This window comes from Mauremys mutica, chromosome 11, assembly GCF_020497125.1.
Source record: "Mauremys mutica isolate MM-2020 ecotype Southern chromosome 11, ASM2049712v1, whole genome shotgun sequence".
Classification (NCBI taxonomy): Eukaryota; Metazoa; Chordata; order Testudines; family Geoemydidae; genus Mauremys; species Mauremys mutica.
In genome coordinates, this window is record NC_059082.1 from 69967082 (window position 1) to 69994148 (window position 27067).

Below are 27067 nucleotides of genomic sequence, written 5' to 3' on the forward strand. Positions count from 1 at the left end.
CAGTGATGTCAGTGGAAATTTCCCTAATTGAAAACTGATGAACGATTTGTCCCTTTGGCTTTGGAGTAAACATATTAGAGACAGCCCCGGAAGTATCCATCTTAGGTTTCTTACAAAACCCAGAACATCTTGGGAAATTGTATGTGCAGTCCGTTAGGGCACGTCTACACGTACAGAACTGCAGTGGCGCAGCTGTACCTATGCACGCTATTCCGCTGTAGCACATTAAGCGAAGACACTCTATGCTGACAGGAAAGAGCTCTCCCATCGGCATAATAAAAACACCTCCTTGAATGGCAGAAGCTATGTCGGTGGGAGGAGCTCTCCTGCCAACATAACGCTGTGCACATGAGCACTTATGTTGGTTTAACTTATGTCACTCAGGAGGTGGTTTATTCACACCTCTGAGTGACATAAGTTATGCTGACAAGCTGTAGTGTAGACATGGTCTTAGTTAGTGCCTGATTCTAGAAACTGTCAGGCAAGTAGCCCTGACTCATGTGAGTCCTCCCATTCTTCCACATGAGGTCAGAGCCACCATTGCAAAAAAAAAATCCCAAAACATCACTGGAAGCATACTAAGTTGTTTTGTGTTTTTTATTAGATGGAATTTGTCCAACAGCTACCCAAGACAATCACCGGGAAAATCAAGAGGAATGAGTTAAGGAACAAAGAATGGGGGCAGTAGGCGTGGGAAACATTCTCTTTCTCTCTGCAATGGCAAACAGTCACCAGCTCAGGCCCTCAGGCAGGGGCTGAGCAAACAGTTCAATAATAGGCCCAGGCCCTGGGTCAGGGCTGGGCAGCAAACGGTCAGGAACTCAGGCCCTTAGGCAGGCGCTGAGCAAACAGTTCAATAATAGGCCCAGGCCCTGGGTCAGGGCGGGGCAGCAAACAGTCAGGAGCTCAGGCCCTTAGGCGGGGGCTGAGCAGATAGTTCAATAGTAAGCCCAGGTCCTAGCTCTGAAGGACCAGGGAGCGGGGGAGACTGCCACCCCACTGCATCTCAGCCCGGGGCCCTAGCAGCAGTAGACGACCCGCTGCTGCGTCAGTGGGGATCCTGACTGCAACACAATGACATTGGCTCTGGCAGTGCTGCAGCCAGACTAGGGTCAGCTGCCCCCGGGCTACTTTCTACCTCCCCATCCACAGGTACCTGCATCTGGACGGAATCTTGCAATGAGTCAAGCACCATGGGTTCCTCTGGGTACCCGGCGAGCGGAAAGCTTGGCAGCTCCTCTGGGTAACTTGCCAGCGGCAGGTTTACCGGCTTCTCTAGGGTCTGGTCGGCGTCGGGCCAGTCCTCAGGTCAGCCGCAAGCTGCAGGAGTCTCCCAACCGGGAGCTAGGCCACAGGCGTCTGGCTTCTCCAGCGGCCGGGGCCTCTAGTGAGCTCTGGGTTTGAGCTTTTGTATTTCCTGTCCTGCACCCTGACCTCTGGGGGGCAGGCGCAAGCTCCACTGGCTCCGCCCACTTTGGCGTCTGGAGGGGCTAGTCCCCCTCCAGGGTGGCTGGGATCCAGGCCACCTCACTACAAGACCAATTGGAGGGATGTGGGCTCCCGCATACAGAATCCTGCTGGGTCCATAGGGAGGAGGCATGTGGGATTGGATAATTCACCGAGACGTTTGGGAAATTAAGCTACCTGGTATGCCTAACCAATTTATAGTCAGTGCTCCTGGAATAACACCTGACATTTGGATAGGGATGGGGAGTCAATGGACACTCTGGCCATTAGAACCCCCACAGCTTCAGTGTGTACGTAAACTGAAACCTGGGGAAGTTGTCACTGTTCATGACAGTGTTTGTTGGGAGGGTATGGGACAAGGAACTGCTTTTCCAAGCAAAGGACAGCTGTGTGTATGTTAAGGCCACCACTTTGCAAGACATACATTTTAATCTCACCATTGCTGCAGGCAATAATATTATTTATTGGCCTTCGGATAGAATTCTACAATCAGCCCTTAAGTTTCAGATACCCTTTAATTGGACTGCATTATTACCTGATCGGTTCCAAAATTTGCTTTCACTCCTACCAGAGGTCTGGAAAATTTCTGAATTACAAGGGAAAATTCATATGCTCCAAAATATATAGCAAATTGAAAAGAATGCTTTTCATACAGCCTATAGAGTGTATGCTTTATGTAATAAGTCTGATTTGTTGTGTTCTGTGACTAAGGCTATACAACATGTTATTACAATGGGAATGTTAATGCTTTTAATGTTGTTGTTTAGTTTAGGATTATGTTGTTGTTGTTGTAAAGGACATGGTAATACTAGCACCTTCCATGTTCATACTAACCAAGCGTTGCCATTGCATTCAACTAAAACCCAGAAAGCTGATTTAGAATCAGAAATTGACAGACTCATGAATGTGGAAGTTTAGGCCACGGTGGTGCCAAAGAGGCACCAAAGGAGGAATTGTAAAGAAAAAATAATACTAGGCCTCAACTCTGGTCAAGAAAACTGTGTATGTGGCCAAAGGACAGGAGGAGAGCGTAAGGAAAATTCCAAAGTAAAGCAATTGCAAAAGCTGACCTTACAAAATGTAGTCGTAACAATAAGTGTTAGGAAAGCCGTTAACTGCAAAAGAACAACCTGTTAATAAACAGGAAACTTGTTTTTCTGTATTCCTAATAAGGGAAAAATATGAATGACGAAGCGTGCTTAGCTAGATGTTGTCTTTGAGCTATATAAGCTTCCGTGTTCCTTTGCTAGGGAGAGAGCATCCAGGCCGGTTGTCTCTCCCTGCATGCTTGAATAAAGAAGCCTCAGGCTGTTCTGATCCAAACACAACACGTGGTAAATTTTTCCACAACAGTAGAATGTGTTGGTTTGCCTGTGTCCTCAACTTCATTAGAAAAAAATGAACTGATTTATACAACTCTTCAAAGGACCCAACACTATTGGGTGAGATTTTTCTTTTTCTCATATTTAATTTCTTGAATTCATTTTCTGCTGTAACTGAACTGGAGAAAGTGTCAGAATCTGCTGTAATTTCTCTTATGGAGAAAGTATCTGAGATTTTTGCTCACCTGAGAAATCCCAATTTGGAAAAGTTTTCCCTTAACGTTTTGACATATTATTTTAAAAGAATAAGGCAAATGCTTCTTAGCAGCGTCTGTTCTCTTTAGTAGTTTGTGTGTAATTTTCACCATTACAACACACTGTTGAAGAAAAATTAAAAATCAATATATGGAAAGGAGCTGCTACCATACAGTGAAAGCCAGTCAAAAAACAGAAAAATAATTGAGAAAACATTCAACATTTTGCAATTGGTTCTGTTTTTCAGGGGTAAAAATGAAACCATTTTTTACCCTTTGTGAAATTTTCCATGATATTTTTGATTGAAATCATCACTGAAACTGCTGAAGAAATTTTTCATTTACTAAAAACTGTCAATTTTTTACTGCAAACTGGGTCTTTAGTAAATTCCTTTTTTTTAAATAGACAATTTCAATAATATCCATTTTGGGTGAAAAAAATTTGGGGGAGGGAAGGGATTAAGTCCATTCCACCTTTTCATATTCTCTGTTTGTATATATATCTTCTTACTATATGTTCCATTCTATGCATCCGATGAAGTGGGCTGTAGCCCACGAAAGCTTATGCTAAAATAAATTTGTTAGTCTCTGCCACAAGTCCTCCTTTAACTATGTAGTGACACTAATAGCATCATTGTTTGGTCAGGTATATAAACCAGATTAATCATGTCACATTTTAATTAGCAGGAATTAGACTTGGTTAACAATATGACTGACTCTGTTAATTTTAAGTTAGTTTAACAAAAAAATAAGGTCTAACTTAATACTCTTAAATAGTAATCAGTGAACGATTTAAGCAGTGAAATCTTTGAAACACGGTAACAAGTTTTGCTTTGGGTTTTTATTTAACTTTACTTGCCAGCAAGATATGAGAACAGCATAAAACTTATTTCCTGCATTAATACTTCCTGATGATGATGATGATGATGATTGTATTCATCTGGAGGCCCCCAGCGTTACTGTACTACAATCAGGACTGGAGCCCCACTGTGCTAGGTTTTCTGCAACTACAAAGTAAAAAATGATCCCCTCCATGAAGACTGTCCAATAATTAGCATTTTTTTTTATTGTGAATGATACAAATACCTCTTACTAGGCTTCATTGCCTCCACAGAAGTCATTAAATCTCACAGGATGAATGTCAATCCAGTGTCAGGCCCACAAAATTTCCTTCAATGCAGTCATACATCGCTGGAAAGAGCAGTGTGTTAGAGGTTCATTGGGTACCTTCTCCCGATACACAGGTTAAACATTGGTGAGACAGCTCCTGCTGAGGAACAAGGAAAGAGTCCAGCTGTTTAAATAGTTATTTTGCCTTTGGGAATAAAGCCCTGATCAATTTTTTAGGCGGTGCTACAGCAAATAGTGTGCGGGAAGCAAAACTGGTTCTAAAAAGAATAGATGCTGTGAAAAGGAGACAAAGCATAGGGTTGAGGAAACACACATCCGTGAGTACTAAAAGACTTGATCAAGGAATCATTAGGGTGAGATTCCTAAAGACTACAAGGTTGGAAATAAAATGTTGAAGGACTCAAGGGACAAACTAGAAACTACAAGGCAGTGAATTAAACTGCATTAATGGAGGGAACCCTTGGAAAGTATCTTGAGGGGTGTGGTTGGAGAAGACCTTGTTTTGCTGAATAGTAGCTAACAAGTAGTCATGCAGAAAGGGGGCCAACTTGCTGATGTGCTTTGACTATACTACTGCTGTGGTAGGGGATATTCTGAGGATAAATAGTACTAGGATAGTCTATGCGCTTTTGAGAAAGTTCCACATCAGATTAGAGAAAGAGTTAAGCTAAGCTTAGAAACTGGAGGTGGAGTAAATATGGTGCTGAATAGAAAACCGGGACAAAGGGCAAAACTCACTCAGTGTGACTTCATATAGTTACACATGGAATTAACTTGATCCAGAGCACAGCTATAAATGATTTTTTTTTCTATTTAATTCATAGATTTTTAAGGCCATAAGGGACCATTAGCTCATCTTGTCTGATCTTCTGAATAACACAGGCCATAGAATTTCACCCAGTTACTTTTGTACTTAGTCTAAGAACTTCCGTTTGATTAAAGCATATCTTCCAGAAACTTGAAAAGGGTTCATGAATGGGAGGGGTGGGGAGACAGAAAACAATTTTCATACCTTGATAGGCCTTTAGGTCGCCACTGGTAAATGTTCTGACTGCAAGCTCTGCAGGGCAGGGCCTGTGTTTTATTCCATGACATGTAATGCTCCAGGTACACTTAAAGCACTCTCTGGGTATGTCTACACTATGGGATTATTCCAATTTTACAGAAACTGGTTTTTTAAAACAGATTGTATAAAGTCATGTGCACGCGGCCACACTAAGCACATTAATTCGGCGGTGTGCGTCCATGTACCAAGGCTAGCGTCGATTTCCGGAGCGTTGCATTGTGGGTAGCTATCCCGTAGCTATCCCATAGTTCCCGCAGTCTCCCCCGCCCATTGGAATTCTGGGTTGAGATCCCAATGCATGATGGAGCAAAAACAGTGTCGCAGGTGATTCTGGGTAAATGTCGTCACTCAATCCTTCCTCCATGAAAGCAATGACAGACAATCATTTTGCGCCCTTTTTCTCTGGATTGCCCTGGCAGACGCCATAGCATGGCAACCATGGAGCCTGTTTTGCCTTTTGTCACTGTCACCATATGTGTACTGGATGCTGCTGACAGAGGCGGTACTGCAGTGCTACACAGCAGCATTCATTTGCCTTTGCAAGGTAACAGAGATGGTTACCAGCCCTATTGCACCATCTGCTGCTTTGGAAATTGGCGATGACAGTTACCAGTCATATTGTACCGTCTGCTTTCCTTCATGGGTGCTCATGGCTGGCCTCGCTGAGGTCAGCCGGGGGCGCATGGACAAAAATGGAAATGACTTCCCAGGTCATTCCCTTCTTTATGTTTTGTCTAAAAATAGAGTCCGTCCTGCCTAGAATATGGGGCAAGTCTACTAGAGAACCAGAGAGCACAGCCACTCCGGGTCAGAGCCCCAGATATCCCGCAGAAATGATGAGCTGCATGCCATTCTAGGGGGTGCCCCTGCAACAACCCCACCCATTGCTTCCCTCCTCCCACACCCCTCCTGGGCTACCGTGGCAGTTATCCCCCCATTTGTGTGATGAAGTAATAAAGAATGCAGGAATAAGAAACACTGACTTTTTAGTGAGATAAAATGAGGGGGAGGCAGGCTCCAGCTGCTATGATAATCCAGGCAGGACATCTCCATTACTCATTAAAAGGTAGCGGGGAGAGGAGCACAGCCTCCCGCTGCTATGATGAGGACGGTTACCAGCCCTATTGCGCCATCTGCCAGGACTGAATCTCCAGGACACAAAGCTTAAAGAAGGGAATGACCGGGAGTCATTCCCATTTTTGCCCAGGCGCCCCCGGCTGACCTCACCGAGGCCAGCCAGGAGCACTCACAGGATGATGACGAGGACAGCTATCAGTCATATTGTACCATACCGTCTGCCACCAGGGAGAGGAAGGGAGAGGATGCTGCTGTTTAGCGCTGCAGCACCCCATCTACCAGCAGCATCCAGTAGACATACGGTGACATTGAAAAGAGGCGAGAAATGATTTTTTTCCCTTTTCTTTGGGGCGGGGGAAGGGGAGTAAATTGACGACATATTCCCTGAACCACTGGCAACAATGTTTTTGACCCTTCAGGCATTGGGAGCTGAGCCAAGAATGCAAATGCTTTTCGGAGACTGCAGGAACTGTGGGATAGCTGGAGTCCTCAGTACCCCCTCCCTCCCTCCATGAGCGTCCATTTGATTCTTTGGCTTTCCATTACGCTTGTCACACAGCACTGTGTTGAGTCCCTGCTGTGGCCTCTGTCTATCATAGCCTGGAGATTTTTTCAAATGCTTTGGCATTTTGTCTTCTGGAACGGAGCTCTGATAGAACAGATTTGTCTCCCCATACAGTGATCAGATCCAGTATCTCCCGTACGGTCCATGCTGGAGCTCTTTTTGGATTTGGGACTGCATGGCCATCCATGCTGATCAGCGCTCCACGCTGGGCAAACAGGAAATGAAATTCAAAAGTTCGCAGGGCTTTTCCTGTCTACCTGGCCAGTGCATCCGAGTTCAGATCACTTTCCAAAGCGGTCACAATGGTGCACTATGGGATACCGCCTGGAGGCCAATACCGTCAAATTGCAGCCACACTAACCCTAATCTGACATGGCAACACTGATTTCAGCGCTACTCCCCTCGTCGGGGAGGAGTACAGAAATCGGTTTTAAGAGCCCTTTATATCGATATAAAGGGCTTCGTTGTGTGGACAGGTGCAGGGTTAAATCAGTTTAACACTGCTAAATTCAGTATAAACGCGTAGTATAGACCAGGCCTCTAAGAGTACATCTACTTTGCAGGTAGGAGCATGCTTCCCAGCTTAGGTAGACAAACATATGCTAGCTCTGCTTGAGCTAACATGCTAAAAATAGCAGTCTAGCCAGGGATAGCTCTGGCTAGTCACCAAGTATATACGCAGAGTGTCTGGATGGGGTTGCATTCAGGTGGCTATCTCAAGCTGGTGCCTTTACTCCCCCCAGCTACACTGCTAGTTTTAGTGTGCTAACTTGAGCAGAGCTAGTACGTGTCCATCTACCTGAGCTGGGAGCACGTAATGTACCCTGAGTGTTCATTATGTGCATACCATTTGGCAAAAGGATTGAAGCCAAGATCTCCATGTTTGTGATAATACTAAAGAGAGAGAAAGAGAGAAGGCACATACATCAAGGAAGAATGTAAATGGACTCCGAAGCATTTGGAATCATTCCTGTGAATTCAGATGGGAGATGTATACAATGTAAGACAAATGTAGACCTATCTTATAGCAAAGAACCAAATTGGGGAATGTGGCCCTAATCTAGCAAAGTGTTTAAGCGTGTGTTTACTTTAAGAACCTGAATAGTCCCACTGAAGTTAACACTAATACACATGCTTAATGTTAGGTACATGCTTATGTGCTTTGCTGGACTGGGATCTATGTGATGAATGAGGTAGTCTTCTAGCACATTGACAGAGCCAGCTCCAGGCACCAGCTAAGGAAGCAGGTGCTTGGGGCAGGAATTCGGCGGCCAGTCCCTCAGTCCCTCTCTTCGTGTTTGAGCTGCCGCCGACATGCCACTGAAGAGGAAGAGACGGAGTGAAGGACCTGCCACCAAACTGCCACCGAAGAGAGTGGCTACCGCAGCTTTATTTTGTTTTTCTTTTTTCGCCGCTTGGGGCGGCAGAAAACCTGGAGCTGGCCCTGCTCATTGATCAGGAAAAGTCTGTGAGGATTGTTGTGGAAACCTCTTGGAAAACATCAGCTAAGTACATGCTACACACAGGAAAGTTAAAGAAATCAGGGTAGTTTTAGCAGGTGGAGAATACAAAGTGTCACCATTCTTGGATACGGACATCAGTGCGTGTTAAATGACACTGACTGACTTCAATAAGAATTGTGAGTGATTAGCACCTCTAAGGAGCAGTACATGCCATGGGATATACAGATCCACAGCCATGAAGCTGCAAATAAGATCCAAGATTAATGCTGCAGACAGCTAAATTCTTAAGGACTTGGTGGTGCAAGATATAAATAAGCCAAGTAAATGAATGGTTTTTCCAAACAGTGTGAGCCTCTTTACTGACATTCTATTAAAAACTACAGATGGACCATGCTTATTATAAGAGATTTGTACAGATTAATACACCAAACCAGAATTAGACCCTCTATCTTTGCTTGTTTGTCAGACAACTTTCAGGATGATGATAACTGTTGTTTTTGTCTCTTCTTTTGTTTCAGGATCCACAACAACTATTTTATTTATTTTCTTACGTGGTCTAAAACAACCTGACAAATCCTCTGCTACCATGAAGACTTTGCTTAAATTACAGAGTCTCAAATCCTTGTGGATTCCCAAATCAAGTTGTAGGCTTTTCCATAAACAGCCCAAGCTTCTTGCCCCAGAGCCGTTTTCGCAGAATGAATCTATCAGGCAGGGTGAACAGCAAGTGCCCGAATACTTTAACTTTGCAAGTGATGTGCTGGATAAATGGTCTCAGATGGAAAAGGTAAAATCTCTGTCATTGGGCAGATTAGAGATTTTATTTCTTTTTGAATAACTATTTTTGTCATTGATTTAAAAGACATATCAGTTTCTGAAGATAATTTGCATTTGAAATAAATCATGTTTCTCGTGCTTTATCATTAGACGGGCTGGGTTCCTTGGGCTAAATCTTGTTCACTTTTCTCCCATCAAAGTCCTATTGAGACTCCTTGCATAGGTACAGCGGGAAGGTTAAGCTGGGCCAGCCCACAACTTTTGGCACGTGAGGCGGGGAGATCAAATGATGCCACCATGCCCCCTCGCTTGGGCCAAAACTTTGAAAGGTCTCAATTCTGCCTTCTTCCTGTTCTGCTCCTCTCATGGTACTGCTCTGCTACCTACCCCAATAAAGGAGAACTAACAACTTAAAATATCTTGTTCAAAAATTTTAAGTAACACTTAACTTTCAAACGCCTGACCAGCAAATGTAACTTTTCTTGTCTGCATTTTTGAATAATCAAAGTGGTGCTTTCCGTGCCTTCTTGTTTGCAAAGATTTTAACTGATTCCTCAAGGTCCACAGTCTGGGCCAGCTCATGCTCTATTGAGATGGTTGCAAGGCCGACCAGCCTCTCCTGTGTCATTGTGGAGCGTAGATGTGTTTTTATTAGCTTCAGCTTGGAAAAGCTGTGTTTTCTACTAGCAAGGGGGGAGGGATAGCTCAGTGGTTTGAGCATTGGCCTGCTAAACCAAGGGTTATGAGTTCAATCCTTGTGGGGGCTACCTAAGGAACTCAGGTAAAAATCTGTCTGGGGATTAGCCCTGCTTTGAGCAGGGGGTTGGACTAGATGACTTCCTGAGGTCCCTTCCAACCCTGATATTCTATTATTCTAACTGTTACAGGAAGTGTTAGAAGTACACACAGAGCAACAAAAGCATTTGAAAAGAGGGTGGTTATCTTATTTGTGCACATGTATTCCAGAACAGTCTTGGGAGTTGATCCTGCTGAAATGTATCTTGAAAGGGCTTTTAGTTCATCACCTAAATCACTTGCATCAATATTGTGCATGTCATCATGTATCAACACTGTCTCTAGTGCCCTGCATTGCTGGTGTAGGTCTTCTTCAAATATAGTGAGGAGTTTTGGAATATCATACAACATCCCAAATATACTGCTGTGTTCCTTGAGCTGCATGAAACGTTCTTCTTCTGACTGTCTTGCACAATCGAGCACCTGGTTAAAGAATTCAACTTTGAATTGTTGTTTGGGGTCTCTTATGGGATTATCCTGTGCCTCGTAATCAAAATGTCTTCTTCTTCGGTGACTCTTGTATTCTTGAATGGGTGGGAAAATAGGCATTGTGAAGGTCCTCTGCCAACTTCTGTGCACTGTTCAGAACGTTTTGAAATCCCTCATCTGACCGGTAAGACTGTAGGTATGACTTTGCTTTGTCCAGTTGTTCCATTGCTCCAGACATATCGAGGTCAACACCTTGGAGTCTCTTGCTTACAACATTTATTTCCAACAGTATGTCATGCCACAACACTAAGCCACACAGAAATTTGAAGTTATGTATGTTTCTGGTGATTCCATTTCCCTCTGCAACTGTTCTCCCACGAACAGTTCCTGTCTTAGGGCTTGTCTACACTACAGGACTATTTCGAATCTACTTAAGTCGAATTTGTGGATTCGACCTTAATAAGTCGAATTTGTGTATCCATACTAAATACACAAATTCGAACTTCTTAGTCCACATTCACGGGGCCAGCTTCGACTTTGGAAGCGGTGCACTGTGGGAACCTATCCCACAGTTCCCGCACTCCCCGCTGCCCATTTGAATTGTGGGATTTCCCCCCAATGCATGCTGGGGGGAAAAATGTGTCGTCATTGAACCGTCAATCCCGCCCTCCCTGTCTTCCTTGAAAGCGCCGGCGGGAAATCTGTTCGCGCCCTTCTCTGGTCGGTTACAGCGTGGACGCCACAGCACTGCGAGCATGGAGCCCGCTGCGATCATCGCTGCACTTATGGCCGTTGTCAACTCCTCGCACATTATCGTCCACCTCTTCCACAGTCAGATGCTGAGAAACCGGGCGAGGAGGCTCCGGCAGCACGGTGAGGAGAGTGGCGCAGACCTCTCACAAAGCAGGGTACGCCGGGCAGTGGAGATCATGGTGGCAATGGGTCAAGTTCATGGTGTGGAACGGCGATTCTGGGCCCGGGAAACAAGCACAGACTGGTGGGACCGCATAGTGCTGCAGGTCTGGGATGACACAGAGTGGCTGCGAAACTTCAGGATGCGTAAGGGCACTTTCCTTGAACTGTGTGACTTGCTGTCCCCTGCCCTGAAGCGCCAGGACACAAGGATGCGAGCAGCCCTGACTGTGCAGAAGCGAGTGGCCATAGCCCTCTGGAAACTTGCCACGCCAGACAGCTACCGGTCAGTAGCGAACCACTTTGGCGTGGGCAAATCTACCGTGGGGATTGCTGTCATTCAAGTAGCCCACGCAATCGTTGAGCAACTGCTCTCAAAGGTAGTGACTGTCGGAAATGTCCAGGCCATCATAGATGGCTTCGCCGCGATGGGATTCCCAAACTGCGGTGGGGCTATAGATGGGACTCACATCCCTATCCTGGCACCAGCCCACCAGGCCAGCGAGTACATTAACCGAAAGGGCTACTTTTCAATGGTGCTGCAAGCTGTGGTGGACCATAGGGGACGTTTTACCAACATCAACGTCGGGTGGGCGGGCAAGGTTCATGATGCGCGTGTGTTCAGGAACTCTGGTCTGTTTAGACGCCTCCAGGCAGGCACTTTCTTCCCGGACCACAAAATAACGGTTGGGGATGTGCAGATGCCTACAGTGATCCTCGGGGACCCGGCCTACCCGCTAATGCCCTGGCTCATGAAGCCCTATACAGGCGCCTTGGACACTGAAAAGGAACTCTTCAACTACCGGCTGAGCAAGTGCAGAATGGTGGTGGAGTGTGCTTTCGGACGTCTCAAGGGGAGATGGCGGACCTTACTGACTCGCTCGGACATCAGCGAAAAGAATATCCCCGTAGTTATTGCTGCTTGCTGTGTGCTCCACAATCTCTGTGAGAGCAAGGGCGAGACCTTTTTGGCCGCTTGGGAGGTTGAGGCAAATCGCCTGGCTGCTGTTTACGATCAGCCAGACACCCGTGCTGAGAGAATATCCCAGCGGGAAGCGATATGCATCAGGGAGGCTTTGAAAGCGAGTTTCCTCGCAGAGCAGGGTAACCTGTGACTGTCCACTTGATTTTAAGAGAGCCTGATCATAAACCAAGTTTTCCCCACTTCCCAAGGACGTTTTAAAACTAAGGACATGTTTTAGTAATTAATAATAAATCTTTCGTTGACTTTGCATTTCTGTTTATTCGTTGAAACATGGAAGCATTCTGTGCTGGTTAAGGTGTGCACTGATGGGTGGGTTTGCAGGAAGGGGCGAGGGGTGCTGTCCTTGGATAGGGGTTACCATGACGGCTGTGGGTTTGGGCGTTGGAAGGGGGGAGGGGTGTGGGGGAAGGGTGAGTATCTGCCCCTGGATGAGGTCTCTTTTTGGGGCTCGTGGCACCGGGGAGGATCGTGACTACGGTCCAAATGCATGTGAAGGGAAGCCTGCCTTTACATTCGGGGATGTCAGGCACCAGGACCCTGCACAAGCATACACATCAAGGAAAGACCCGGGGCAGCATACACCACACAGACTGTCCCTGGTGCCTAGTGACTGCAGTCTGTGTGTGCCCTGCAGTTGACCCTGCAGCCAAGTCTGTAGCATGGCACTGTGGGCTATGCAGTGACATTACAATTCCCCCCCCCCCCACAGAACAACAGACAGTCTTCTGACACCAGAAACGTGACGGAAACAGTCAGTAACACCAAACCGCTTTTAATAATGTAATACACAGTGGGGGGTTTGAACTTGGAGTTGGGACTGGTTGATGCTGTAAAGAAAGAGCTTGTACAAATTTACAGCGCGACAGTTGTCTCTAACATTATCGGTGTGCTGCGGTGCAGGGACAGTTCTCACGGCCCCTACCGCCCCTCCGTCTTGTCACTTTGGGTGAGGGGGGGACAGGACTTCTTGGCGTTGGAGGGCGGTTGCAGATGCACTGCAGGGGGGCTCTCTCCTCCTGACTGCGGTCTTGCAGAACATCTACAAGGCGCCGGAGCGTCTCCGTTTGCTCCCTCATTAGACCAAGCAGCGTTTGAGTCGCCTGCTGGTCTTCCTGCCGCCACCTATCCTCCCGTTCCAGGTGTGTGCGATGCTGCTGACACAGGCTCTCCCTCGACTGTCTCTGCTCTGCCGCCTCCGCTCTGGAGCTGGCCATCAGTTCCTGGAACATGTCGTCCCTTGTCTTTTTCTTTCGGCGTCTAATCCGAGCCAGCCTCTGCGAGGGGGATGGCGGGGCAGTCCGGGAAGGAGCCGAAGCTGTGTGATGTGAAAAAGTAGGTGATTTCCTTGAACACATACATGTTTGCCAACAGTAAACACAGTCTAGTCAGTTTCAGTTAACAAGACCAAAGAGGGAACCAAGTCTCAGGAGATCTCAGAACTAGTCCGAGATTTCGGAATACGCTCTCATTGGCGGCGCCATTGCACTGGAGAGCGCACAAGCGAGGAAAGATAGCTGCATCCCTCTTGCACAAAGTCCTGGTAAGCCTTACAGTACATACTGCTTATCAGTTACTGGTTAGCTGTGCTCTCCTGCTAAAGGCAATGTGCAAAGCAGAAAGGATAAGCCTTTAGCAGCCCCTCCCGCCAGCGCACGGGAACGATCAATGCATGCTTGTTCTCTGTGGACTCTCGCACGTGGCTGTTAGGCGAGGGTCATTGTTATGCAACCTAATTGTAAACCATTAACAATAGTAACACTACACTAATTGCCCTACTTAGATGCAGTATTTGCAGACCGAGATCACCCTGAGGCGGGTCACTCGTGCCCAGAAAGACCGCATGTTACGGGACGCACTGCACAGACCAGGACCATATGCAGCAATGCTAGTAGAGGCGATGGTTCCACTCTATATTCGGATGTCCTGGCGTGGAAGAGTCTGCTTCCACGGAGCGCCCAACAAGCGACCTCTTCCGACGAACCTCATGCGGAGGCTTTGCGAGGAACTGAATGACACCTTCGTAGAAATGTCGCTAGAGGACTATTTTTCTATCCCCATTTGTGTGGACCTTCTCTTTATATAGTTTAATATATATTATAGTTTAATATTTAGAATGTTTTAATTTGTAAATATTTAGAATTTCTTAAAGTCCATTTGTGTGGACCTTCTCTTCATATAATTTAATATATATTATAGTTTAATATTTAGAATTTTGTAAATACTGTTTCTATTTTTTCTATAACAATGTTATAAAAAATAAATGTTTATACGTGTGTTGCACTTACCGCCTGATCCTTCCCCTGATTCCGAGTCCTGGTTAACGGGCGGGGAGGGTTGGTAGGGGATCTCTGTGAGGGTGATGAAGAGATCCTGGCTGTCAGGGAAAGCGGGAGTGGGTTCCATGTCGCCTGCGCCGTCCTCTAAAGACCCTTCCTCATCTTCCCCATCGGCGAACAGGGAGGGGGAACTGTCCCGGTACACTATTCCGTCCTCGGAGTCCACCGTCACTGGTGGGGCACTGGTGGCAGACCCACCTAGAATGGCATGCAGTGCCTCGTAGAAGCGGCATGTCTGGGGCTGGGCTCCGGAGCGTCCGTTTGCCGCTCTGACTTTTTGATACCCTTGTCTTAGGTCCTTCACTTTCACGCGGCACTGCATCGCATCCCGGCTGTATCCTTTGTCTTTCATGGCTTTAGAGACCTTCTCGAAGGTCTTCGCGTTCCGCTTGTTGGAGCGCAGCTCCGAGAGCACAGACTCCTCGCCCCACACAGCGATCAGATCCTGGACTTCCCGGTCAGTCCATGCTGGGGACCTCTTTCTAGTCTGGGATTGCCCGGACTCCTCTGCTGGAGAGCTCTGCATCGTTGCAGGTGCTGCGGAGCTCGCCCCGATGTGCAACCAGAACGTCAGATTCAAACCGCCCAGACAGGAAAATGAATTCAAATTTTCGCGGGTCATTTCCTGTGTGGCTGGCCAGAGAATCCAAGCTCGGACTGCTGTCCAGAGCGTCAACAGAGTGGTGCACTGTGGGATAGCTCCCGGAGCTGCTAAGTTCGATTAGCATCCACACCAAGCCTAATTCGAGCTAGCAAGTGCGAATTTAGCGTTACTCCACCTGCCGGGGTGGAGTACCAAATTCGAACTAAAGAGCCCTCTAGTTCGAATTAAATGGCTTCCTGGTGTGGACGGTTGAGCGGTTAGTTCGAATTAACGCTGATAAATTCGAATTAAAGTCCTAGTGTAGACCAGGCCATAGCATTATCCTCCATAATGGCAACTATGGCATCATCTGTCTTCCCAATTTGGTGTTTAATAAGCTTTATTGCCTTCACTCGACTTTCCCATCATGTGGAACTCAGTGGTTTCAGTGTCAGAGAGGATGTTCCCAGATGTTGCTTCAAAATTTGCCATCGATGAGTTGATGCAGAGAAAAATGCAGCACAGCACTCCACCATCTCTGTGCATCTAGAGCACAGAGAATACATATGAACTAGCAGCAGACACAATTTTCTACACTCTGGGTCCTAGTGGCACCCCCATACAGTCTGGCACCTGAGGCAGCTGCCTCAGTTCGCCTCATGGTAAGGCCAGCCCTGTACTGAGAGCTAACAGGCTACCTGTGCTCTGAAGCCTATTTAAACCCTTTATTTACATAAGTGAAATAATAATGTCAAAGTCCCATACAAAGTGACCTCATTTGACTGAGGGTGAAATCTTTCCCCAAGGCACAGCTATCTCTCTCCAGAATAGATTCTAATAATGCACAGATCATCATGGAGGAAGTCCTTACCATCAATCAGCTCCATTGCTCCTTTTTGTTGTGAGTCCATCATGCAGGAGACAGAATTGTTCCTCAGCATGCTCATGTCATTTCATTTCACCCTGTCTCTGTCATCATCATTGAATAGATTCCTCTGACTCTGTGCCCAGAAAATGAGGTGTAACAGGTGAAGCATTTCATATCATCTGATATATCATAAGAGTGTTAATGTTGAGCATTAGAGACTTCAGGTGAAAGTCCGAACAGGCCTTCAGACTAGGGACAGTTGATCTGTTAAACTCCGAGGGCTCAGAAAAAGTAAAAGATTACTGGAAATAATTGGGGCTGATCCAAAGCTATGTGAGGTCAACAAGAGTTTTTCCAATGACTTCAATGGGCTTTGGATGATCCCCAATGTGCACGCCATGGGATATACAGATCCACAGCAAACTCATCGATAGATGCACATCACAAGTTTGATTGGCATTTGAAATGATCCTTTCTCTTTTAACCCCTTGTGCTGTTTTGTAGGATGGAAAGAGATCATCAAACCCAGCCTTCTGGTGGGTAAATGGAAGAGGAAATGAAGTGAGGTGGAGCTTTGAGGAGCTGGGATTCCACTCCAGAAAAGTGGCCAATGTCCTCTCTGATATATGTGGTCTGCAGAAGGGAGACAGAGTTATGCTGATTCTGCCCCGGATACCGGAATGGTGGCTGGTGAATGTGGCTTGTATGAGAACAGGTCAGTTTCAGATTGCTCAACTTGATAGATAGCTAAAAAATGTTAAGAACAGAAATGTATTAGTTTTCTTCTTTATGAAAAAAAAACAACTATATACATTAATGAACTACTATTCAGTTTTTGCCAATATTGATCCAAATTTATTTTTGGTATAAGCTGGGGAATAATTTTTGGGTATGTTCCCACACGGAAAATGATCAAATTAAAAATGTCCTCTTAAAAAATAACCTTATTGCTCTTCCAGGAATCAGCCTTATTTTAGGGACCTCTCAATTAACAGCTAAAGACATTTCGTATAGACTTCAGGCTTGTAAGGCCAAGTGTATCATTACCAATGATATGGTGGCATCCGCAGTGGACGCAGTTGCATCTGATTGCCAGTTTCTGAAAACCAAGTTAATTGTATCCGAAGGCAGAAGAGATGGGTGGCTGAATTTTAATGAACTATACAAGTAAGTAGGCATTCACAGTGCTACAATAACAGGATAGAAAATGAGGCTTTCTCAAAAGTACATTGTATCCATTAGACACAGAGGCAGGCATTAATGGAGTTTTTTGCAACAGCCTTGCTGATGTTTCGAAATCAGAGTTGGTTTTCTAACAGCAGTCTCTTTCCAGGTGGGTCCCTCCTCTCCTTACTTATGGGCATTCTGTACATGAAATAGAGGCAGGAAATAGACCTAAGTTGTTTTTGTCTAATTTGGTCAAATGTGTCTATGGCCCTTGGTGCTCATGTGGACATCTCCAAATCTCTTCCTTTTGAAAACTAGACTAGATGTCTCACTGCAGAATTTCTTGCAGTATTTCTGTGCTTCCAAATTCTAGCCTGGTCAGCTAGATCACAAGAATAACATTTCTAATAGTTGTTTGGAATTTCTGCTCCTATGCGGACCCAGAAAATACACGCAATGAGATATTTTCTTTAAAGTTCATCCATTTTTTAAACTCTTGACATGTTTGGATTGAGTTTAGATCATATTTTGAACTTTGTTTTCTGAATGTGTTCACCCAGAGGTAACTACCTGATTTATACCCCAATTCCTCACCTCCTTCTTACCTTTCTGAGAATCACTGAAGTGCAAGTGATGATGTGGTATCCACATCTCCCAACTTGATTGTCCCACTAATAGATCAATTTTTGCTTCCTACATGAAGCTTCCCTGGTGTCTTCCTCTTCTTTCTCCTTTAAGAAGACTCTACCATGCTGATGTCTCAATAACTTTTCTGTTGTTTAAATCCTATCCAGCTAATATAATTAATGCTAGATGAGAAATGAGACTAGAGTAAGGCAGGCTATATGAAAGAAAGTCAGGGCTCTCTCCAGGGAGAAGTAATATCCAAAGGACAAAGGAGGAGCTTCATCCTGGATGGGAAAGAGGGCAGTTGCAACAGCAAATCCACATTTGCATATCAAAACCTCAGCAGATTGCACCTGTGTCCATTTTAGCCACCATTATATTCTATATTTTAAAGAATATAATTTTTTTAAAATTATTTTTAAAGAGCACAACCTGCTGATCACATCTGCGTTAAAACAAAGATTCAAGACCCAATGGTTATCTACTTTACCAGCGGAACCACAGGTTCTCCAAAAATGGCTGAACACTCCCAGGGCAGTCTTGGTTTTAGACCTGTCATAAGTGAAAGGTAAGGACTGTGGCTCTGGTAGTTTTATAACATGGGGCCAAACTGAGTGTGAGTGGAATGCATGAGTCTGATTGGTGTATCTCAGTTATCTTGGTCAAAGGTCTGATTAAGAAGCATTGGGTAAGAAATATGCAATGTGTGGCTTCAATCCTCCTCCCTAGTGATGTCACTGGCAAAACTCCCCCTGTCTAAAAGGGAAGTGGGATCAGACCTCATCTTTCCATTTTGAATTAAGGAATGACTCCCAGCATTTCTTGAGAGGGATTCAGGTGACAACCTACAACTGGAGATCACTCTAGAAGCACAGCTCCTATAGATACCACGTGCTTGGGGCTGCAGAGCATCTTGGGATTGGATAGCTGTGCAAAGGCAAGAGAAGTCATGGGGGTGGAGGGATAGCTCAGTGGTTTGAGCATTGGCCTGCTAAACCCAGGGTTGTGAGTTCAATCATTAAGGGGACCATTTAGGGATCTGGGGCAAAAATCTGTCTGGGGAGTGGTCCTGCTTTGAGCAGGGGGTTGGACTAGATGACCTCCTGAGGTCCCTTCCAACTCTGATCTTCTATGATTCTATGAACTCCATGACACAGATCACCTTTGCCCCCAGCACAGTCACTGAGATCCATGAATTTAAAGAGTGGAATTCCCAGCCTCCTCCATAGAATCCTCAATGTCTTCCTCTACCACCTCGTTTCCCCCCACCCACCCCCATGCAACAATGGAAGAACACACAGGAAATTCACCCTGATTAAATTCAGAGTCCCCAGCTCTCCTGCATGGGTTATTCCTGCAAAGAGAATGGAGCCCACAAGCTCATCATGAGGCAATACCCTTGTTAATGTTTAATGTGTATACACCTAGTTAAAGTTCTTGATTTCTAGTTCCATTGTCTATAAAAAAAAACTTTTCCATAACCACTCTTTTCTCTTCATATCAGATACTGGCTGGATTTGACTCCTGAAGACATGATGTGGTGCTTATCAGATACAGGCTGGATAATAGCTTCGCTGGGGTCTGTTCTTGATCCATGGGTTTTCGGATCATGTGTCTTTGTACACAGCCTTCCACAGGTTGAATCAACAACTATCCTAAATGTAAGAAAAAAAGTCATCCTGTAGATCTGTTGAAGTTTCCCCATGTGCAAGGTAGACCTGAAAACAAATCTTGAATTAACTGAGCAGCTCCTATTAGGATTTTTCACTTCAGGTCAATCAAAATGTTTTGTTTAAATTTTGACCTTTTCTCAACTTCTTTTTCAAGTCAGAAAATTCATCGAATGGACACAGGTTCAGTTTAGACAAATCAATATTTTTGACAGAATAATGATTAGTTGAAAAACTAACTCTAATCCTGAGGTCATTACTTACTCTTTATTCATAGCATTCCAGAACAGGAATGTAAAGTAACACTCAACAGCTGTAGTAACTAGAGGCATTTCGGGAGGAAAGCCAAAAGGCAGCCAGAACGTTGGTACAGTCGATGGAGAGATAGTATTTGATAATATCGGTGATTACAGTAGTTTGAAACTGGAGAAGGAGCTCTCTCTACACTGGCTAAGGAGGAGGGTGGGATTGGGGAGTGGACTTCCCCTCTGTTTTTAGCAGAGAAGGGGGAACTTCCCCCCCACCCGCACTCTCCCGTACTCCCTTAGCTAATGTAATCTTTGCTGCAGTTCACATATAAACTTTGTTCATCTTGCTGTTTTATTTCACTAGACTCTCTCCAGATTTCCCATCACCACTATCTTTGGTGCTCCGACTTTGTTCCGCATGCTGGTGCAGCATGATCTTACCAGGTACTTCAGGAGAGAGAAGACTTACTAACAATACTCACCTGGATAAATTTTAATGAAATCACAGTTCTAGGTGCTTGGCACAATATATTGAGTTTCATCAGTATAACCAGCATCTTCTGAAAAGATAGTTATGAGAAATGCGTGGGTATTTCATAGTTTCATTATGAAAGATAAAGGATACACAGGATTTTCCACTGTTTCTCTCCAAAATGTTGGGGTCAAAGCTGACATTCTTAGCAAAGCTCAAAGGGGGTGAAGCCAAGTGCATCAAACCCAGAAACAATGTTCTCACGAACCCATTTAGAGATGCTCAGATTCCACGGTAATAGGTGACCTTCTGAAAACTTAAGTAGACTGAGCTGGTGTGTCAAGTTTTACACAGTGCTAACAACAGGGTCAAAAACACTAGTTAGTGCCATGACTTCAGTGCTGGGAATACAACCCTCCAGAGATGGTCCTTCTGCACATGCAGTGACAGGACTCAAGAGTAATCTTTTGTAGTAAACTAACAAATACTAGCAAAATTCTCTACCATACATTTCAGTTACCAAAGGATTTTGTTTTTCATACCTTAGCAATGTGTTTTTCATAATGGCCCATTCTTGTGACTGTAACTGAGTAGGAATGTGAGCTGATTTCAGTGGGACTACTGGTCAGAGTTTAGCACAGGCATGTGTCCTTGCAGAATCAGGAGCTAAAGTAGCTGAAATCTCTTCCTCTGATTTCTGTACTCGAGTGAATTTAGCTCTTTCAACCAAGAGCTTTCCATTATTGTTTGTTGCCATTTGCAAGCCCTTTAGCTGCTGTGCTTATCACCAATAGCCACTGGAATCCAGCAACAGGCCCCTTTGCCCTCAATGGCCTTTCAGTGACTCTCATAATTTTTTAAATCCTTATTAAGTTCCAAGTTCATGAATCTGCAGCACTGTGTGAGTGGAGGGGAGCCACTCAACCCAGAAGTGATGGAGCAGTGGAAAAGGACGACTGGCCTGACTATCTGTGAAGTATATGGACAAACAGAAACAGTACGTTCAAATGGGTTAATAATGTGTGTGTTAGTTTTAATTTGGTTTGCTTTTTTGAGTTGTATGGTTAAAAAAAACCAAGAGGAAACCATTTGTTACTTACTTGAAATGTCAAGGAAGAGTCCATTAAAATACAGTAACTTATACATTTATGGTGATTTGAAAACATGGCTTTCTTGTAGAGCTCAGGGAAAAGGTGGAGTTTTTGTGCTTTCATCTTTCCGTAAAGATTTCTGAGAAAATCCTGAGTGAAGTGATAGGGAAGAAGGAGGATGTTGTTGCTAAGATATAGGACTGGGGGTCAAGATAACTGGATTCTTTTACAAGTTGTTTCACAGATTTGCTGTGTGACCTCATGCAAGTTACTCCACCGTCCCAATCTTTAAAATACCTGCCTAGCCCACAGGGGTTTTGTAACCCTTAATTCATAGCTGTTTGGAACTGGAAGTGGAAAATTAATGGCTGTAGAACCTGACTGAATATCTGTAATATTTCTGCAGAAATAAAATTCTCTTTTTACAGGGAACAGTTTGTTCCGTTTTCAAAGGGATGAAGATTAAACCAGGATCAATGGGAAAGGCAGTTCCCCTTTATGATGTTCAGGTTTGTTAATACAACTTCCTGTCTTATATCAGTTTAAGTTATTTGCTTTACTGAAGTAGGTTTTTCTTCTTCTAGATCATAGATGAGAATGCTAATGTTCTGCCTCCTGGACAAGAAGGGGAAATTGCCATCAGAATCAAACCTAAAAGGCCACTTGGTCTTTTCTCTAAGTACATAGTAAGGAACTTGTTTTACCACCCTAGGAAACCCCTATACTTCCGTACTACATACAAAGAACCAGATTTTCATCAGATTTTATGCCTATTCACCAATCTCAAGGTCACTCACTGGACTAACAGTCCTCCCAACTAAGGAGAATCTGAAGGAACTCTCTTCAAGGTAGAGATGGTACCAGGTTAAAAGAATCTAGATCCAGATTCTGAACCTCTGTCTGAACCTTTCCCCGTCAATGAGGTGGAGTTTACAATACCCACCTTTGTACAGCTCTTTGAGATTCTATTACCAAAGGTGCTATTTAAAGACAAAGGATTGTTATTTATTTCTCTTTCATTGCTATACATTAATATGCTATACAGGTCTGATCACTTTACAGTTGTGTGTAAAACAGGAGAATTTATGATTATACTACACTAAAGATTTTAATTGTCATTTGTGAAATGTTATCAGGATAACCCTGAGAAAACCGCTTCATCAGAACGTGGAAATTATTTTGTCACGGGAGACAGAGGGACAATGGATGAAGAAGGATATTTCTGGTTTCTTGGAAGATCTGATGATGTCATCAATTCTTCAGGGTTAGTTTGTTTTACTGGATTTTCAAGATTTGTATAGTTCTAGCATGATAGAGCATAAGATTTATAACAGAGAAACTGGTGATGAGTTTTTTGCATGAAGTAACTTACAAGGGGACTTACAAGAATTCAAATGAATCAGACATAGTCTTATTTTGGCAGCATGGTTCAATGACTAGTGCATTAGACTAGGACTCAGGAGAGCTGGATTCTATCCTTGGCTCTGCCACTGCCCTGCTGTGTAACCTTGGTCAAGTCAGTTGCTGCCTCTGTTTCTCCTGACACCCTTTGTCTGTTGGAGGAGGGAGTTTTTTGCAGCACACCTAGCACAACATGGGTCTGATTTTGGTTGGGTCCTTAGGCAATAATCAGTTCTTTCGTACCCCGGTACTGGTTAAAAGACATATTCACAGCAGATCAGTATAATTACATACCTCCTTTTCCTCTCCTAGGTATCGTATTGGACCATCTGAAGTAGAGAATGCCTTGATAGAGCACCCGGCTGTAGTAGAATCCGCTGCTGTCAGCAGCCCAGACCCCCTCAGAGGCGAGGTAATGAGGTTGAGAGTGATGAGGAAAATATTTCATAGAGGCAAAACAGTTTGTGATTCACTTTACAAAGTGCAGCTGTTGCACAGCATCACGTCAGTGTGAATGGTCCTTTACCAGCGTGATAAACAGAAACCTATGTACATCCCTTTGCTCTATTTATTCACCTCCACAGTCTCTCCCCAAGAGATAATTATGGTGACAGACACTTTCCCATCAGTAGACCTTCCTGCTATTAAGGGCTTGTCAACACACACAAGTTGTAACACTTTTTACAATACCGGTATAGTTAGAGCAGTACAGCACCCTTTGTGTGGATGCAGTTATTGGTAGAAATGTGCTGATATCGGTACAGCTATTCCCATACTGAAAGGAGAATAAGCTATACTGGTACAGGGCAACTTTATACTGGTATAATTGTATCCATACTAGTGGTTACATTGAAAAAAAAAATCACCCCACATCAGCATAGTTATACCAGGACAAAAACTGTGTGCAGACTAGGCGCAAGAGTGCCTTGAAAGCACAGTCCTGCCATTGTGGAGTGGAACTGTACTGCCTCAGTGTGAGTTGTGTGACCAGTGCATGCTCAGTGCCTCAGAGAAATCAAAGCTTCCTGAAGCTCCCACAGAGCACAGTCACTGCAATCCCCCTTCCATCATGTGCTCCTTCCTAAGTCCCACCAGCCCTGCTGCTTAGTGTGTGTGATGGGGGAAGCGAGGCCACGGCCATGCTTCCTAACCAGCGTGGCCAGCTTTAGAGACGGTGGGAGCACGAGCCAGGAACAACCATTGTGATCGTGAGAACTACAATTGCACGTGAGCCCTGCACTGCTGTGAAGGGCAGAGGGGACAGTCCTTGCACCCCTTCTCTCACTTACCTGCCTACTCACAGGCTGGTGCTCAGTTTTAGAGACAGACTGCTGTCTTCACACATCTCTTAACCATCTCGTGCTCTGGGAACGATATTGCTAACTGGGAACTAAATCCAACAATATCTATAAATTGCTGGTGTCAATTTGGTACTACTGATTTTACCCTGTAGGTGGTGAAAGCTTTTGTGGTCTTGTCACCTGCCTTTTCCTCGTGTGACCTGGAAAAATTAACGCTTGAGTTGCAGGAGCATGTCAAGAAAGTCACCGCTCCATACAAATATCCCAGAAAGGCAAGTACCCCCAAGCGGTGATTTTTAACATGGGATACGTCTCCTTCTTAAATCTCTCCAGAATGAACCATTCTGGGTTTACTTAAAACTACAAAGATTCCTTTACTCATCGAAAAGAGAGAGATCAAGATTTAGAGAGACCCTTTGGTTCAGGGAAACTTTCCTACATCTCATTTATTTTTCTCTTTCATCCGTTTTTAATCAAATTGTTTGTTAATAAATGTACCCCTGTACCTTTAAAAATATTCCTGGGCCAGTTATGTCCTAGTTAGATACTCCCCATGTTCCAAACCAGGGATAAAATCATGCAGGCAGCTGTTCCGCTGTAGCACATTAAGCGAAGACACTCTATGCTAACAGGAAAGAGCTCTCCCATCGGCATAATAAAAACACCTCCTTGAATGGCAGAAGCTATGTCGGTGGGAGGAGCTTTCCTGCCAACATAACGCTGTGCACACGAGCGCTTATGTTGGTTTAACTTATGTCACTCAGGAGGCGGTTTATTCACACCTCTGAGTGACATAAGTTATGCCGACAAGCTGTAGTGTAGACATGGTCTTAGTTAGTGCCTGATTCTGGAAACTGTCAGGCAAGTAGCCCTGACTCATGTGAGTCCTCCCATTCTTCCACATGGGGTCAGAGCCACCATTGCCAAAAAAAATCCCAAAACATCACTGGAAGCATACTAAGTTGTTTTGTGTTTTTTATTAGATGGAATTTGTCCAACAGCTACCCAAGACAATCACCGGGAAAATCAAGAGGAATGAGTTAAGGAACAAAGAATGGGGGCGAATGTAACATTGTTGGGAGTTTAATATAGCTTCTTTCACTCCAATGATGTCATGCAAGTTGTACCAGTTCTCAGGGTGCCCCGAAGTGTGTTACCTTGTTGTCTCCTTCCTTCCCCCACTACTGCCAGCGAGAGAGAGACTTGCTGATGCTTAACCAGTCTGTTAGTCACCCAAACAATCTCCTCAGGGCAATGCAAGGCCTCATTTTTCTTTGCAGATTAACCATAGGTGCACCCTAGTCCCTGAACCACCTTGAACCAGTGTTGTGATAGCCAGCCTGACCAGGGATGGTCTCTAGATAATACTTAGTGCTGCCACGAGTGCAGGGGACTGGACTAGATGACCTCTCGAGGTCCCTTCTAGTTTTATGATTTTATGATTCTGAGCTGCTGTTACAGAAATAGAGAACCATTTGCTAGTTGGCATTGAGAGGTTCTTAGGGTGTCACAAGCATCTCTGTGTTATAATTGCCTTTTTTCTATTGGATTTTTCCAATATCATGAGCACCTACATTACCTGGAAAATTTAACAGAAGGACCCAGGCTGCAAAATTGAATCCTATGATGAACCCAAGCTGCAAAGTTCCGATCTGGTTGCAAACCAAATTTCCCCAAATGTGGTTCCAGTTTCAAGCATTTTATTGATAGGGGCCAGCAGCAGAGTTCCGAGCTAAACCTGAACTTTCCCAAACTCCATTGTGTTCAGATCTAGGATTTGGCTGTGTTGCATCTATGTTCTGGAACGTATTTGAGATCAATGAGACAGTGTTGCAAGCTGCAGAAAAATACAGAGATGTCCTTTAGAAGTTATGATTTACCTTATCCAAACTATAGACCAATACACCCAGCCATGTGAAAACGGAAAGGCCTGCTCAACTGATGATACCTCCAGATACCACACTTTAATATAGGTACAGCTGACAATGTGGGCCATCTGATCCAGCTGATACCATGGCCACGCTTTATCAACAAGCACTAACCAATACAGAGGCAATCAGCCTAGATTTAGCTCCCCAGCCTCACTTCTAATCTTGGCCAGGAGTAGAGAAAATACTTGCATCACCTCTGCAAGTCACTGACAGAAAGATCTGAACGGCTTGCTGTTGGACAGGTGAAACCCAGTCAGGTAGAGCAAACCCAGGTTCTCTGCCATTTTACCCACATGTGGCAGGACAAGCCCACCAGTGGGCTCCTTTAATGCAATAGTCATCTAGATTGTATTACGGGTCAATGAACAGACTTTCTGAATGTCCTACATGGCTTACTAGCTGACCCAATTCTCCTATAACGTTGTGTCTGTGGGCATATGGCCACAGTTTGTTACAGTAGCATGTGCTGTAGAGTGCTGAGTTCTAAGGACGTACCAATTCTTAACTCTTCATCACCAAGTGTTGCACTTCGCCCAGTCTAGAAAGTTTAATTTTCTGGCCTGTGATCTTTCACTAGCTCACAAAATGTCTTTGACAATCAGCTGTCCTTCTCCATTCACTAAACAGCAAGACATTTTTAGAGAGCAGCACCTTCTTGGGAGCTGAGAGAAAAGCTTTTACACTCAGCATCCCTAGAAGTGTGTGTCACACCCCTCTGCAGCTGGATTTTTATTGTGATTATAAAACAAGATTTGGAATGTGACTATTTTGAGCAATGAAAAACAACATTTATTTGCTAGGAATAACACCTGTCTATGCCAATGAAATAATTTCTGTGCTAAAGACTGCTGCAATGAATGCAAAAGAAGTTCAATAAACACAATATTTACTTTGCCCCCTGTTTTGGTGATGGTTTATTTTTTAAATGTACATCAGTGTGTCACAAAGACATGGTTGATGACTCCCAAACCTACCTCTCAATACTCCTCCTTTCCTCCTCTGTGCAATCTCATGTAGACAAGACACGCACTAGCTCTGCTCGAGCTAGAATGCTAAAAATAGCAGCATAGGCGGCAGCTCACGTTAGCTGCCCTAGTATGCACCCACGGAGTCAGGCAGGATTGTACTT

General features: G+C 44.6%; 1 protein-coding gene across 2 annotated transcripts in view; it reads left to right on the top strand.

Moving 5' to 3' along the window:
• The window catches only part of LOC123343861 (acyl-coenzyme A synthetase ACSM4, mitochondrial-like), a 47572-nt gene extending 20740 nt beyond the window's left edge, over positions 1–26832 (top strand). Inside the window, exons 1-14 of one of the 2 annotated variants that reach the window (XM_044979331.1) lie at positions 2723–2909; positions 8864–9132; positions 16535–16745; positions 16990–17197; positions 18249–18392; positions 19329–19485; positions 20107–20186; positions 21088–21211; positions 21734–21814; positions 21890–21991; positions 22442–22569; positions 23019–23118; positions 24160–24279; positions 24991–26832. In XM_044979331.1, the coding sequence (XP_044835266.1) occupies positions 8932–9132; positions 16535–16745; positions 16990–17197; positions 18249–18392; positions 19329–19485; positions 20107–20186; positions 21088–21211; positions 21734–21814; positions 21890–21991; positions 22442–22569; positions 23019–23118; positions 24160–24279; positions 24991–25077 (1743 nt within the window). In that variant the 5' untranslated portion in view covers positions 2723–2909; positions 8864–8931 and the 3' untranslated portion in view covers positions 25078–26832. Of the gene's footprint in view, positions 1–2722; positions 2910–8863; positions 9133–16534; positions 16746–16989; positions 17198–18248; positions 18393–19328; positions 19486–20106; positions 20187–21087; positions 21212–21733; positions 21815–21889; positions 21992–22441; positions 22570–23018; positions 23119–24159; positions 24280–24990 lie in introns of those variants that run through there. The other variant, XM_044979332.1, reaches the window with a different exon arrangement.
• Positions 26833–27067: the final 235 nt, after the last annotated feature.